This window comes from Xenopus laevis, chromosome 5L, assembly GCF_017654675.1.
Source record: "Xenopus laevis strain J_2021 chromosome 5L, Xenopus_laevis_v10.1, whole genome shotgun sequence".
Taxonomy (NCBI): domain Eukaryota; kingdom Metazoa; phylum Chordata; class Amphibia; order Anura; family Pipidae; genus Xenopus; species Xenopus laevis.
In genome coordinates, this window is record NC_054379.1 from 94,399,460 (window position 1) to 94,415,750 (window position 16,291).

General features: G+C 38.5%; 1 protein-coding gene across 2 annotated transcripts in view; it reads left to right on the forward strand.

Annotated features, from left to right (window-relative positions):
• The first annotated feature begins 476 nt into the window (after window positions 1–476).
• phip.L (pleckstrin homology domain interacting protein L homeolog) overlaps window positions 477–16,291 on the forward strand; it is a 95,771-nt gene continuing 79,956 nt past the window's right edge. For both annotated transcript variants that reach the window (XM_018240597.2, XM_018240598.2), the window contains exons 1-4: window positions 477–716; window positions 839–897; window positions 1,038–1,067; window positions 1,553–1,612. In XM_018240597.2, the coding sequence (XP_018096086.1) occupies window positions 674–716; window positions 839–897; window positions 1,038–1,067; window positions 1,553–1,612 (192 nt within the window). In that variant the 5' untranslated portion in view covers window positions 477–673. The remainder of the gene's footprint in view (window positions 717–838; window positions 898–1,037; window positions 1,068–1,552; window positions 1,613–16,291) is intronic.

A 16,291-nucleotide genomic window follows, 5' to 3' on the forward strand; every position in this document is an offset into this window, starting at 1 on the left:
GACTCCATTTTATCCAAATAATCCAAATTTTTAAAAACTCTCCTTTTTTTCTATAATAAAACATTAGCTTGTATTTGTATCCAAACTAAGATATAATTAATCCTTATTGGAGGCAAAACCAGCCTACTAAGTTTATTTAATGTTTACATGATTTTCTAGTAGCCTTAAGGTATGAAGATCCAAATTACGGAAAGATCTGTTATCCAGAAAACCCTGGTCCCGAGCATTCTGGATAACAGGTCCCATACCTGTATATATATATATATATATGTGTGTGTGTGTGTGTTTAGAAAGAATTAATTTGGCTTGTTGCTCAAGCAAGTGCCTGTAGTTCTAATAATTCCCTTGCAAAACAAATGTGAAAGTTGTTCAGATTGTTTGTTAAAAAAAAAAAAAAAAAAAAAAAGAAGGGACTCTTTTATCCTCTCTCCTCCAGTGCTTGGCGGAGTGATACATTACTGAGATCTCACATTCTGGCTTGTTGTTTCCTCCTCCCTCCGCCTGGCTTTGCATGGTGGAGAGCGCAGGCTTCCCTTTCTCCTTCCTGCTCTAAAGCCTGACAGCTCCAGGGGCAGGGCCCGGGGATCCGCTTCGGCGGCGGTAGTAGCGGGAGGAGGAGGAGGGAAGCAATAATAGGAAGGGAAGAGGAGGGGGGATACGCAGCTACCCCAACATGTCCTCTTCCAACAACCAGCACAGCACCGAGCTCAAATCCGGTATGTGCGCCCTCACTGCCCCATCCACCATTTGTAATAAACGCTATAAACAGGTCTATACGTGCGTATGTATGGGGAGGAGAGCCGCGTAACCTGACCGTCTGTTTTGTGTGTCTTTGCAGAGCTCTATTTCCTTATTGCCAGATTTCTGGAAGATGGACCCTGCCAGCAAGCAGCACAGGTATAAAAGAATCTCAGGGAAGGGGGTGGGTCCGCTGTTAACACTCGGTTTCCTGTGGTGCCCCCCCCTGTACCCCACTTTTGGTTGGATCCGCTACGGGAAAGCTTAACATGTTGTGACTTTTTTGTATTTGTCTGCAGGTTCTGATCCGAGAAGTGGAGGAGAAGGAGGTGAGTAACACGGGCAGGTCACTAACGGAGTGGGGGTGGTGGGATGGAAGCGCAATGGCGGGGGGCATAAGGAATCCGCAGACAAGCACCTCCGAACCGATCTATACATTGCTGCGCCCCAGCTTTTGTTGTGCCGTCTATAATAAAGCCAGCGAGAAACCCCCTACAGGCTCCGATGGTGCCGCTCCTCCCCTTTCCAAACGCAGCAGCATTTCCTTAGGGACGGCTAATTGTTGTTCTTTTTAGGGGGCATCTAGGTAAATGTAATGGCAGGAACCCCTCAGAGCAGAGTGTTTGGGGGAGTAGAAGCTGCCCTGGGAGTAGTCGCTGTAGGAATGCGCTGAGCTGCGATGAAACAGCCCGGGCTGTGCAGCCTGCGCTCCATGTGCAAATACAAATGTAACCGGACTGTTTTTTATGTGAATTGACCAGGAGATAATGTCACTTTTTAACCAGATGCCTTTCCGTCCTTTCCTTTATTACAGCTGCTGCCGAAAAGGGTAGACTGGACGGGCAAAGAACACGCGAGGACTTACCACAATTTGGTGAGACTTTCTTACGGTGGAGGAGAAAAAGTTTTTTTTATTACCTTATATTTTCGCACAGTGAAATAGAATTGAATTTCCCGCATTTTCTGCGCTTGCCACTGAGGTCTAGCACTGGAAACAAGGCGTACGGCTGGGCCGCTCCGCGGCAAAACCAAGCCTCTATAATAGTCGGGTTCGTGGTGAATATTTTCACCGGTGAGAATTTTACGTTTGAGGGGGTTATAAACGCGCACGGCCAGGAGAATTGGTGCTGGAAATAAAAGAGACGTCATAGGTGTTGTGCAAATGTGCAGAGAAAATCTGGGGGAGGGGCTGGGGGAGGAGCTTGCCGTTCTAGTAGGCTAGGAGGAGGGACAGTGCTGCTGCTGCTGCTTCAGCAACGAGCTTTCTCTATATCCTCATACGCACACCGCCTCAGGCACTTGCCAGCTTCTCACAAACTGGTTACTGCGCTAAAATCAGCACTTCTTCACTGATTAAAGCAAAATGCCTTCACTTTCTACGTGTGCTGCTGTATTTGCAGTCCTTTCAACTCGTTTTGCACAGCATATTATTCTCCCTTCCAGTGGAGTAACTAGAAGTTACTGAGCCCCACAGCTAATTCATTTTAGGCCCCCCCCCAACGTATCCAGAGCTTGTCCTGTTTTACCAATATTAATTGAAATTGTATATGAATTAGAGTAGGGATCCCCAACCTTTTGAACATTTGAGTAACATTCAGAAGTAAAGGGAGTTGGGGAGCAACACTAGCATGAAAATGTTCTTGGGGTGCCAAATAAGTGCTGTGATTGGCCATTTAGTAGCCCCTATGTGGATTGTCAACCTACATTGAGGATCTGTTTGGCAGTACACCTGGTTTTTATACAACCAACACTTGCCTCCAAGTATGGAATTCAAAAATAATCTGCTTTGAGGCCACTGGGAGCAACATCCAAGGGGTTGGAGAGCAACATGTTGCACATGAGCTACTGGTTGGGGTCACTGAATTAAACCCCCCTATACCTCCTGCCCCCCTGCAGCTGCAGAGTCTTCTTCCTCCGTAGTTACTCCCCAGCTCACTTCCATCTAAGGCCAATGCATTGGTGGTGATAATGTAGTTGTATAGCTATGTTACTTTCCTATTTGGCTTGTTGTAAATGTTCGGGTAATGGCAGTTTGTTAGTTTCTTCATGTTTTGTGTGAGGTGAATGCACCCCTTGTCCACTGGCTCTGCCAGCACTCTTTCTGATGCAACTTTGCAGTTCTGTCTACTTTGTTTTTACAATTAAAAAACAAAGATTTAGAGGCAGCTTCTATGCTTCAGTACATTAAATTGTGTGCTGTTTTAGGCATACTGTTCCTTAGCTACATAGTATTTGAGTTTTCTTCTTTGTTTTTCTACAATTGAAAATCCCCTCTTCTGTAGTATGTCAGGAATTCACCTTATATACTTATACTAAGCAATAAACCCACATCCGACATTTGGAAAAGATTGATTATTGTCCCTTTATTCAGGCAGGAGTAGAATGAAACCTGATGCACTTCCATTTGTGAATCGTGTCACAGATTGTCCGTTTGAAAGACATCAACTTGTTTGCACATGAACCCTTTTTACTATATTTCGGTTTTCTCAAAAACAAAGTCTGGGATGAAAGAGCAGATACTTCTGTATTTTGCACTATTCTATCTATTCTATTTTTACTACTAACAACATGCCCTGTCCGCACTGATAAAAATTGGCATTGCAACAGATGCTGCCACCATCATACTTCACTTTAAGTATAGTCTTTAATGTTTTGGAATGTTATATCTGTACAACACACAGCTTTGGCCAAAAAAGTTTATATTGGTCTCATGTAACCTCAAAACTTTATTTTTCCTCACCTTGCAGCTGGCTCACTCACTCACTTTCTGGCAAACTCCAAATTTGCTTTTGACTTGGCTATTTTTGATTGTCTTCTTTTGTGCCACCCTCTCATATAGGCCATTGTTAAACAGAACTCTTGATCTGGTTGGATTGATTCACCTTTTCTCGTCTGGGCTCTTTCAGAGTTTTTTTAGTCATGTTTTGCTGTATTGTTTAACTCTGTGCCTGCTAGGGACTTTCAATTATACTATTCCAGCTGTCAGGGACCTGACTGCCAACACTGTAGAATTTGTGTTTCTGTGCTGTTCTTTGATCTGTGCCACACCATGTACAGTATTCCAATGCAATTGCAGTATGATTAATATGAAGTCAGTTTGTTCATGGGAACTGTCGGCTTTAGCTAGAGAACATCTAGTTTTTTTTAGCAGTTAATATTATGAACCAAATTAAATTCCGAGTTGCGCCTTTAATAAAGTGTAGCCGTGTGTAATTCTTAATTTTACAACATTTTTATATTCGTATTTCTTTCAAAAATGTGAAATAAATTTTTTAGTTTTGAGTTATGTTAAAGGCAAGTAATGAATTCCTTGGACAGAACACAATTATTACCCAAATGCATTGGTTAACTAGCTGTCTACTAGGACATTATGTAGTTGACATTGAAGGTGTTTGACAAAATTGTTTTTTTTTATTTAGTTATGGTGCATTTCTTATTGCATACATTACTTATTGAAGCCTGCTATCTTCCATTTCCTGTAGTTTCAAGCTTTTATGTTATCATAATATGCTATGGTTTTCTATCTGGACAGTGTTTAGGTGTTCCAAATTACAGCTTTGTGTCATCTGAATGTTATACATATGCTTGTGGTGTCTTCCGATATGTTCCCAAATAGGTTGCTCATTTATCAGTGGGGCCTAGTATTGGTTGGGAAAATAATGCAACGGCAATACATTTATATTTGAGATGCTTGCTGTAAAGCAGTAGGTAAAGTACATTTTATAAAACATGGGAATCTTACATGGCAGATATAGCCCTCGATTGGACTAAGCTCAATTTGAGTTCTTAGAAGGAAGTGCCTGTGACAAATCTGACTGGCTCAGCTGTTTAATGTTACAATATAATGGTATAGTTTGATCACAGCAAATTCTTTGTTGTGTAGAATGCCTAGCAGACCTGTATATTGTAACTGTTACCTTTGCTATTATCTGTAAAGGTTTAAATTAGATTTACACATAGTGATGGAATCCACCACCTCTCCCTTCCACACATAACGTGATAAATCCCTTTTGTGTTTCAGCTAATGTGGAACCAATCGAATGCTACCTTATGCTATTTAAAGGGGACCCATCACCCAAAAAGCAAAATCAACTTTAATTACACTTTATAAATTATTTGAATCTTGTTTCCTTCAGTCTGGGAATACATAATTATAGCAAGCAGGCAGTAGCAATTTTGTGGACACTGCTATTAAGGCAAGTCTTGTATATCTCAGAATCTGTTAGTGCACCAGAATGGGGGACCCGATGTCTATCCCCATGCACTGGCTACACAATTAAATGGTGAAGAGAACGGGAATACTGTATGTGGAGAGCAGTGACATCTAGGAAGTGCTGAATAGAAAGTGAAAGTAATTGCCTGCCTTGCCTCTATGCCTAAGGCATAGAGGAGGGGAAAACAATATTTGATTGACAGCTGAAATTTTTAAATGACTGCTTTAATAAAAAATAGAAATTGGATTTCATGTTTAAATTGAAAAGGACTTATTATACAGAATTTTGTGTCTGGAAGACAGATCCACTTTAAATGACATTTCCCCCCCCCCCCAAAAAAATGTGTAAAGTAACTGTGTATGTCATTCACACTGTTTGTGTTTTTTTGCCAGCTGAGAGAGAACCTCTTCTGACATTAGCCTAAGGATGTTGTTGAAATGCTATTGTGCTGTTTTTTGCTAATTATGTTTTTGTGAAAACCCAATATATTAACAAAAGGATAAAGTGACACTTCTTAACAGTGCTGTATAGACTTGCAAACTTTTACCCAAATACCTCAGACCTGTGTCTATAGTGCAGTGGGTTCTTTTGCCAAGTGCTTTGAAAATTCCCTGTCATTCAGCAATTTTAGGTTGTAGTGTTGAAATGTATACATTATGCCCTTACTTTTCCAAACATTTTGGGTGTTTCCATCTAAGCCGTAGGCCAATCTCTAGGTTGTGCTACTTTGTTGGGTGTTTCCAGCGATCTAAGCTGTAGGCCAGTCTCCAGGTTGTGCTACTTTGTTGCTTTTCTATGCAATTTTGTTACAGAGCAAATCTACTGCACCCCATTCGTCAATTTCTGGAAAAGTTAATCCTTGATGTGCTCCCTAAACAGAAACCAGTATACACGAGAATGTTCAGATATGTTTCACACAAATTATAATACAGGTATGGGAACTATGGTACATCACCCAGTGGAGCCCATTTTAAGCAAATCTAATTTTTCTTTATATTGTAATTGTTCTATTTAAGCTTTATGAATTAATACTGGTGACCAAACCCTTTAATATGCCTGACATTTAAAATTCTTTTTTTTTCAATTTAAATTGCTATATTATTTTTGATTTTGTTTATGCTGTTGCAATGCTCTTAATTTACCAAACAGTGTGACTGCGTGTTTGTTGGCTGTACTTCTAGTTTTTTGAAAAACAAGGTATAAAAAAAAGTTTAATTTTAGGTTGATTTCAGTGGAACAAGTACAGGTGTAGCATCCAGATTGCTTGGACCTGGGCTTTGCTGGATAATGTATATTTCTCTAATTTGGATCTTCATACCTACTTCAAAATCATTTACATGTTACATAATTAAATTGGGTTGAAAAAAGACGAAGCTCGTCAGGTTCAACCCCTTCAAATGAAAACCCAACATCCATACACCCACCCTCCCTACTTTCACATAAATGATATATACCCATATTTATATTAACTAGAGTTTAGTATCACAATAGCCTTTGATATTATGGCTGTCCAAAAAATCATCCAAGCCACTTTTAAAGGCATTAAGTGAATCAGCCATCACATCACCCGGCAGTGCATTCCACAATCTCACTGTCCTTACTGTGAAAAACCACCTACGTTGCTTCAAATTAAAGTTCTTTTCCTCTTCATGGGAAAAATTTAAACATTAAATAAATTCAATAGGCTGGTTTTGCCTCTGACGGATTAATTGTATCTTAGTTTGGATCAAGTACAAGATAATGTTTTATGATTAGAGGGAAATTTTTTTTTTTTAACAGTTTTGGATTATTTGGATAAAACTGATCCTATACATGTATATGATTGCATTTTACAAGTATTAAATTATATTATAGACAGCTGGAAAAATTTTTCATATAAAAAAGAACCAGAGGGCCAACAACCTTTCGAGGAACTGAACTTTCAAATGAAGCAGGGGAAATAGTTCTTAACAGTAAGGGTGGTGATTAGTGATGGGTGAATCTGACCCATTTCGCTTTGGCGAAAATTCGCCAAAATGCATTGAAGTCAACGGGCGACATTTTCCTTTTGATGCACAACAATTCTATTTCACCCATTGGAGTTTATGGGTGTCATTTTCGCAGCACTTGTAGTGATTCTATAAAATTACCTACTCTGTTTGTTTTTTGGCAGGGCCTGTTGATTGATGCCTTATAGAGGGACGTGGATGGCTTTTTGAACATATCTAGTATCCAGGGATAATATGTATTTGTGTCCATTTTCATGCTGCAGTTTCCCATATTCCAATTTCTGACTTGATCCCAGTGGTGGCCAATTAAAAGGGCAATCATTTGGTAGTTGCAAACTTTAGAAAGCAAGTTGGCGGTAAAATTTAGTCTCTACAGAATTTGCCTAAATAAATATTAGAATTCTTAATCAAATGAAAGTGCGTATAGGACTGGCCAGATGAAAATACTTTCACACAAGATATTATACACAGTATTTAGCTTATCAACACTCCCTTCTGTATCATATTATTTGTGTTGTAACATTTTGGTCACCCTGGGGGACTGACACAAAATGTATACTTTGTGAAATGACTTGCTTTTTAAATCCCACCTGTTTTTCTAATTTATATATGTTGCAGAAAATCACATGTATCCCATTTCATAATTTTCTTTGGGAATAATCAATCCAGCAATTACTATTGATTTTTCCTTACTTATTCTTTCTTGCTCATTGCATAGTAACACCTTGAAGCTGTTTATTGTTCTTGAAAGATGACACCTGGTAAATAAAGATGTCAAATATTTTTTTCTCACAGTGCTCTGACCGTATAAACTTTGGATAGATTATCTGTGCTAAACTGTTAGTATGTAAGAGAGGTATACATATTTAATAATAGTTTTTTAATTTTGTTTTTGTAATTTTGGGTTCCAAAAAGTCTCTGCTGTCACTTTTCTTTCTATCAAATCGAACACATTTGTCTGCATTTTTTTCTTGTGTATTGCCTTCAACGATGGTTTCTCAGTGCTTACAGTTCGACGTGAGATAGCCAGCCCCTTAATGATGGTGTTGCTATGTAGAACTACAGTAGACTGCTTTTGTTTCATTACCAGCATACAGTACTCCTTTCTTGCTTACAACCTCAACCTTACAGCAATGTGCAAAAGTCTATTATGCAAAAGTCTGTATAAGGTAGCAAAAATGACTGTGCATTGTAAGCATTATGTGAAGTTGAAGGGCAGGAATACTGTATTGTAAATGGGTATAGGTATGATTTAAAGGGGTTGTTCACCTTTAACTTTTAGTATGTTATAGAATGTCCAGTTCTAAGCAATTGGTCTTCATTTTTTTTTTCAATTTTTTGCTTTTTTTTCTTCTGACCCTTTGCATCTAAAGATGGATTCCATGTAAATCTACAAATGTATTGTTATTGCTACTTTTTATTACTTCTCTTTTTATCCAGGCCCCCTCCTATTCATATTCCAGTCTCTTGTTCAAATCAATGCATGGTTGCTAGGGTAATTTGGACCAGAGAAACCAGATTGCTGAAAAAAAAGCTAAATAACTCAAAAAAACAATTGACAATTAACCAATTGCAAACTCTCTCCGAATATCACTTTCTACATCATTCTACAAGTTAATCCAAAGGCGAGCAACCCCTTCAAAGCAAGTTTTACCTCCATATATGTTTTATTGTAGGAGAGCAGAAGCATTGGTGGGGGCCACAGTTTATTGCTTGAGGGGAAATGTTTCTACAAATATGAATAAACAGAACTGCAGTCTACAGCTTTGCATGGCTATACTGCTGAATGAGGACAAATGGCATTTTTGAAAGAGGCATAGAGGACTTAAGGAGTAGGTGACATGGTAAAGTTGCTCTGAGAGGTTTTTTTTCCCCAAATTGTTAGTAGCTTCCTGTCCTGTCACACACTTGTAGGATTATACCTCAACACAAATTATGCTGGTGTTATACATGATTTGATTAGACCCAGGATACAACCCCATGTGTAATAAATGGCCAAAACTTTGCCCAGAGACAATAACCTAGAACAAATAAGATAATTATCAGTAAATGCTACTTGCTGATTGTTTGCTGTAAGTGATTTGATCTGTATCAAACTGCACTTTTAATTGCATATTCCAAATAAGTAGTTCATGACTGTGTCTATTGCAAGTATGGCATCAGTTCTCAAGAATTCCATTATCCAGAAAGATTAATAATTCTTATTAAAATGATTTCCTTTTTCTCTGTAAAGTACATTATACTTGATCCTAACTGAAAGTACTTTGTACTTAATCCTAACCAAGTTGCATGAATCTATATTGGCAGCAAAACCCTGTTTTACCTCAGTCACATATAATGCATTTTGCTGTTAGGGGTTAAATGTTTTAAAATACACTTAAATAATTAATACACAGTAGGCGGTGTAGGACTCTCTTTAAATAAGGAATATTGACACGATACATGCGCTTAAATAGTTATTTCTAAACAGCTTGATACATTGTCTATGTGAAGGAAGCACCAATGTATTTGACTTAAGTATCAGTCATAATTTGATTCCATCTCCTGCATGTAGTGAGACATGTTGCTCAGCGGGTTATATTGAAAAGCAATTTCTTTATTTCATTAATGTGGCAGATGATATATCCTAAACCTGTACAATTATACAGGTATGCGATCCGTTATCCAGAAAGCTTATGTTTTAGTACAGGTATAGGATCCCGAAAACCGATATCCAGAAAGCCCCGAATTACGGAATGGCTGTCTCCCATAGACTCCATTTTATCCAAATAATCCAAATTTTTAAAAATATTTCTTTTTTCTCTGTAATAATAAAACAGTAGCTTGTACTTGATCCCAACTGAGATATAATAATTCCTTATTGGAAGCAAAACCAGCCTATTGGGTTTATTTAATGTTTAAATGAATTTCTAAGGCATGAAGACCCAAATTAAGAAACGATCCGTTATCCGGAAAACCCCAGGTCCTGAGCATTCTGGATAACAGGTCCCATACCTGTAATTATTTTTCTGTTCAGTCCCTCCCCTATTAATATCCTGGGCTCTCATACAAACCACTGCCTGGTTGCTAGGATAATTTGGATCCTAGCAACCAGTTAGGTATTGTAGTTCAAAACTGGAGAACTACTTAACAAAAAAACTAATTTAAAAACCTGCAAATTGTCTCTTTACATCATACTAAATTTTAATTTAAAGTTGAGCAACCTCTTTAACCTGTTTTTTTTTATTTCCTAATTTGGCTTTTTAAAAGGAGGAACAGCATTTAGATATGGGTGTGCGTAGGCCATTTGTTTACTTTTCCATCTATAAACTGGATGACTGATTTATGTGTGGTAGTGTTTTTTAATATATACGCATATTGACATGAACACATAATCATACGTCTATATGCAATATACCAAATTCAAACTTCTGACTTCTTGTCCTTCTCTAGTGTGTGCACACAAACATATTTGTAGAGCAAATAGGGACGTGACTTTAGTGATGTTTATTTCTTTCAAGGAATGCACTGAATCCCTGTTTGGGATTTGACCAAATCCGACCCTTTTCAGCAGGATTCTGCTGAACACAAGTGCCTTGCCGAATCCAAATCCTAAAAACCTTGTAACTTTTGTTGTTGCAAACAAGCAATTTTCTTATCTGTGCGCACAGCTTCTTTTTTTAACCCTTTGTATTCTGTTTAGGATTCTGCCTAATCCTTCATCAGAGATTTGTGTTTTCGGCCAAATCCCAAAATAATGGATCAGGTGCATCCCTATACTTTTCTAATCCCTTTTTTAGACTTGGAACCACTCCTAAATTATTTTAAACTCATTGCACCACTGGAAGCTTGGAAACTTGATGAAGATTTCAGCACAGAAAGACTGGCTTTGATCAGGATGAGTAAGCAGCAGTAAAGGTTTAGGGGCAATGCAAAAACTCTGGTTACTTGATGTAGTACGTTTCACCATTACTACTGAGTCTCACTCTTTCAACATGAGATCAATGAACAGAACTTGGACTTAACACACTTTTGCCTTTTGTATTAAATACAGAGATAAATATACAGGTATGGCATGTATGGGATTATCCAGAATGTTCGGGACCTGGGATTTTGCGGATATCATCTTTCCGTAATCTGGATCTTCATACCTTGTCTACTAGAACATGATGTAAACATTAAATAAACACAAAAGGCTTGTCTTGCTTCCAATAAGTATTCTATATTAGTTGGGATAAAGTACAAAGAACTGTTATATTATTACAAAGAAAAAGGAAATCAGTTTTCAAAATTTTGATTTGAATAAAATGGAGTCTATGGGAGATGGTCTTTCTGTAATTCAGAACTTTCTATATAACTGGTTTCCATATAATGGATGCCATACCCAGCGCCGATTCGGACCTAAGCGCCGCCTGAGGCGGCTCCTGCAATGCCGCCCCCCCTCGCTGACTTACTTGTCGGGAGGGGAGGCAGGAACACTAATGCGGAGAGCGCAATTGCGCTCTCTCGCATTAGTAAAGCCGAATTTCCGGTTTAAAAACCGGAAATTCGGCTCTTAAAGGTGCAGGAGCGGCTTTTTGCCGCCCCTGGAAACCGCTTCGGCGTTGCCGCCTGAGGCGAGCGTCTCAGCTCGCCTCATTGGCGGCGCCCCTGGCCATACCTGTAGTTGCATTGAGCCGAATGAGGCAAACAGGGAAATTGAAGCTACTCAGTGTTTGGTTGTTGCGAGATAGATAGTAGCATTACCAGTGCAAATTGTTATTCTTTATATAGCCCCAACACATGTACTCAAGGATTTAAAAGGATTATACTTCATTCACATCAGTCCCTTCCACTGTGGCCATTACAGTCTAAAGATAAGCAGAAGTCTATGTTTATGCCTGGAAATTATCTGTAGTCGTTTCAATTTCCCTGTTTACCTCAATAAATTAAAAAAACAAACCGATTTTCTGTGATTCAAAAAAAACCGCAAAATGTATGTTCAGTCCAAAAACTATTCATTGCTCTCATGTTGAGGGTGTGGTATATTTGAGGGAATCAGAATCAAGTTTGGAATAATTTCCCAACCAAGACATTTCTTGGCCTTGTGGTGAATTATACTAAACTTCTCTCTGACTGTTAGTGGACAGGCAAAAGCTGGGGAAATCTAATGTAGCTAGGGTTGCCACCTGGCCGGTATTTTACCGGCCTGGCCGGTAAAGTTATGGTTGATCCCAATGTTATTAATAGGGAAAATAGATAAATATATAGGAAGGCCGGTATTTTTTTCCATAAAAGGTGGCAACCCTAAATGTAGCTTACCAGTAGTTGCTGCAGAGGAAGATTATATTTTTGTACCATAGAGAACACCAGGCAGATAGGATGTAAAGGGCAAGTTTTGAGTAACTTGTCAGAAAAATAAAAATGCTTATTTTAAAAAACATTTGTATTAGCTCTATTTAACCATTTTGAAATTAAATATTTGTAAAAAATGTAGGGGTTTCTGTGGCCAGCTTATCAAGGGGCTTGATCAATCTTATCAATTCTCTCACGGCGCTTCAATTTCCTGAAGTCGCCCGAAGTTGCCTCAAGAGGAAACTTCGGGCGTCTTTGGAAATCGAAGCGCCGCGAGTGCATTGGCGCTGGCGTTTTCGCATTATAGCAGGGGGAAGGTAGTTCAGGGAGATTGTTGCCCCGCAGAAGAGGCGATTAGTCGCCAGACGACTAAATCTCCCCGAATCTGCGCGTGTGCAAGCCATTCAAATTCACAAGGTTAATATTTCTGTCTCTGTGTACCATAAAGTTGGGTAACATATATGCATATTCGGCATCAAGCTGTTCAAAGACTCCTTGGGGGGAATTCACAAAAGTGTCGGTAAAAAAAGTAACCCAGAAGTGGCGGTCGACAAATTTGTAAAATGTCGTACGTACGGCAAATTCACAAAGGCAGATGTTACCATCTCTGAATGTCTCGTAAGTCCGACAATTTTCTAAAATGTCTTATATCTTTTCATCGTACAAACGACATTTACCAAGACTTTTTAAACGACAATTTGTCTGACATTTTCATTTTGGAGAGCCTAAAGTGTCTGAAAAATTGTCGGTAAAAAAAATGAGTTTACGAGTAATTCATAAAAATGTCGGGAAAAGTGGCGCCGAAAAACCACGCCCACTTTTAACGACACTAATTCAAAAGTGTCGTACATGTCGGAAAACTGGCGGAGAAATGCTCTGTGAATTTGTCGGCTGTTGCTACGACACTTTCTACGACATTTTAAAGACATTTTTTCGTTCCCGACACTTTTGTGAATTCCCCCCCTTGTGTTTGTATTTATGCTTTTATCTTTGTAACATGTTGGAGATAAGATACTGTGTAAGTGTTAGCTTTGAGGAGAGTTTTAGGAGTTTCAGAAATTTCATAAAATGCTTAATTTAACATATCAACAGTTGGGTAGTTTGGAGCAGAAACACATTTCTTGCTGTATTTGATTCAAGCTAAGATTTAATTAATCCTTATTGGAAGCAAAACCACCCTAGACTTAAGGTATAAATATCCAAAGTACAGAAATATCCACTATCCAGAAAACTCTAGGTCCTCAGTATTCTGGATACCATACCTGTAATCAAAATATATGGTTTTCAATGGGTCCACACTCATAGGTGGAAAAAAAGTGTTGACTGGCAACCAACTTTTCTACTGGGTCACCAATCTTTGTCAACATAAAATGGTGGTGCTACCTTTCTTTTAAGTGCACAGTATGGTTTGGAATAGTTCATGTATGAATTCTGGGTCTTTCTGTATCAGTGATAAACTTTCATCATTTTGGTTTTACTCAGGGAACCCTTATCAAGATAGAAATGTTCATGTATTAAATTGTTGATTTTTTTCAAAAAACCCGTAAGTGCTCCTGATTTTTTTTTTGTACATTGCGATTGCTAAATAGATTTCCTGATATTTCCGTAGAAGGCAGAATTCAAACGCAACAGCTGGATAAACTACTTTATTCAAAGGAAAGGTTAAAAATAAATTATTCATATGAAAGTGTAATTTGATCATGCAAAACAACCTCTTAATTAGTCTCACCTGGTAACTTCTTCAGGGAAATCACTGTAAAAAAATAATAATAACCTTGGAAAATCTGCATAGACTCCTCCTGCATAACACTATTCTGGTTTCGTTTATTGTGGTCTATACAAAACTTTCTTATTTTTTTTCAAATGATAAATTAGAAAGTATCGAACCACAAAGTTATATTTAAGTCTATCAAACTGCTTGCTGATTTGTTAGGGGTTCTATTATTCAGAATTCTTGGGATTTAAGGTTTTATGTAAAAGGGGTTTTTCCATAAAGTATTGTTCAACCAACATGGATTTATGCTAGATAGTTTGTGTTAAATGCAGATATGAGATCTAAATTCCAGAATGCTTGGGGATTTGAGTTTTTTTATGTTTTTTTTTAATGTTATTTGGATCACCATGCTGTAGGCTAATTCCACATGGGGCTGAAAATCAGCCTGCTGAAATATGCTAGCATTAGTCTCCTGTCGTACCTGCACCTTGAGCAATTGCGTCCGTCGTGTGCAGGCACACACGGATTTCAGTGAAGAAATTTAAACTTTCACATGTCTTTGCCAAAACCCACTACGTGTGCCTGCACCTGGGCAGACTCCATTGTTCCGGGTTAAGGCAGGACAGAGGGCTAATGCCAGTGTAGTGGGCCAATTCTCAACCTGCATATTTTATCAGGTCGCTTTCATTAACCTTAAAGGGATCCTGTCATCGGAAAACATGTTTTTTTCAAAACACACCAGTTAATAGTGCTACTCCAGCAGAATTATGCACTGAAATCCATTTCTCAAAAGAGCAAACAGATTTTTTTTATATTCAATTTAGAATTCTGACATGGGGCTAGACATTTTGTCATCTTGTGATTTTGCCAGCTGTTATCTTGTGTTAGGGAGCTGCTATCTGGTTACCTTCCCATTGTTCTTTTGTTTGGCTGTTGGGAGGAAAAAGGGAGGGGGGTGATATCACTCTAGCTTTCAGTACAGCAGTAAAGAGTGATTGAAGTTTATCAGAGCACAAGTCACATGACTTGGGGCAGCTGGGAAATTGACAATATGTCTAGACCCATGTCAGATTTCAAAATTGAATATAAAAAAAATCTGTTTGCTCTTTTGTGAAATGGATTTCAGTGCAGAATTCTGCTGGAGCAGCACTATTAACGGATTCATTTTGAAAATTTTTTTTTTCCCCATGACAGTATCCCTTTAAAGGAGAAGGAAATGCCCCATACTTTACTTACCGCTCGTTGCAGATTCTGGCAGTGGACTTTACGGCATCCATCTTCCAGGTCCTCGGTAAGCTGACTGGAAGATCTCTGTCAATTTCGGCGCATGCGCAGTTGTCAAAAAACTGGCAAATTGCTCCAACTGCGCATGTGCCGACATACCAATCTCCCAGTCAGCTTACCGAGGACCCGGAAGATGGATGCCATGAAGTCCGCTGCCAGAATCTGCAACGAGCGGTAAGTATAAAGTATGGGGCAGTTAGCCTGGTGGGAGGGGGGTACGTGTTTTTTTTTCTACAGGGATTCTTTAAGTATATGAAACTAATTGTAAACAGTAAGTATACCCAATAGGATTATTATGCCACCAATATAAATGTATGCAGCTTAGCTACAGTCAAGTATGGACGTACCTTTTTATTACAGAAAATATGAAACCATAAAAATAAACTGCTTAAAATGTACTTTCTTTGGGATGACCTCAACTTTTGTATTAGATCATCTGTATTGGATTGTGCACAGTTTTTTGTTCTTAATCAAAAATTCAACCTAAGTACTTGATAGGTGTCCAGTGATCTGTAATTTTGTCCACTGATTGTCTCATTAAAATGCAGCATTTGTAGGACTTATTTGAAGGTATCTTAAGAGAGTATTCAGAATTATTTTATATAATGACATTGTAAGTAGTTATCGGTGTGCTTTTGTGCAGGATAGATCATGCCAACTTTACATGAGAGCTGGATAATGTTGTCTATGTGGTCTAATTTGATTTTGTTAGAGGTCCTCCACCCAAAGAATTTTGTGTATTTAAAGAAAATGTAATTTATAGCAACTAAATATTTCAAATGGTTTTAAAGTTATTTTGTCAGTGTAATTGCAACTGAAAGCAGTCTGTATATTACATTTTCTGCATTCCTGGCTCTGACTTCTGAATCAGTGTTGCAAGCTAGCTGATTAACAGATCTGGAGGAGACCTGGCTCTTGTAAGAGTTTTTACATGTGGGGTGCTTTGTCACCCATGGCAAATTGCACTCCCTGCAGGTAACATTACCTTTTCACTGCCGTACATGGGAATTTCTGTGGGTAAAGCACTTCTGTCATGCAAC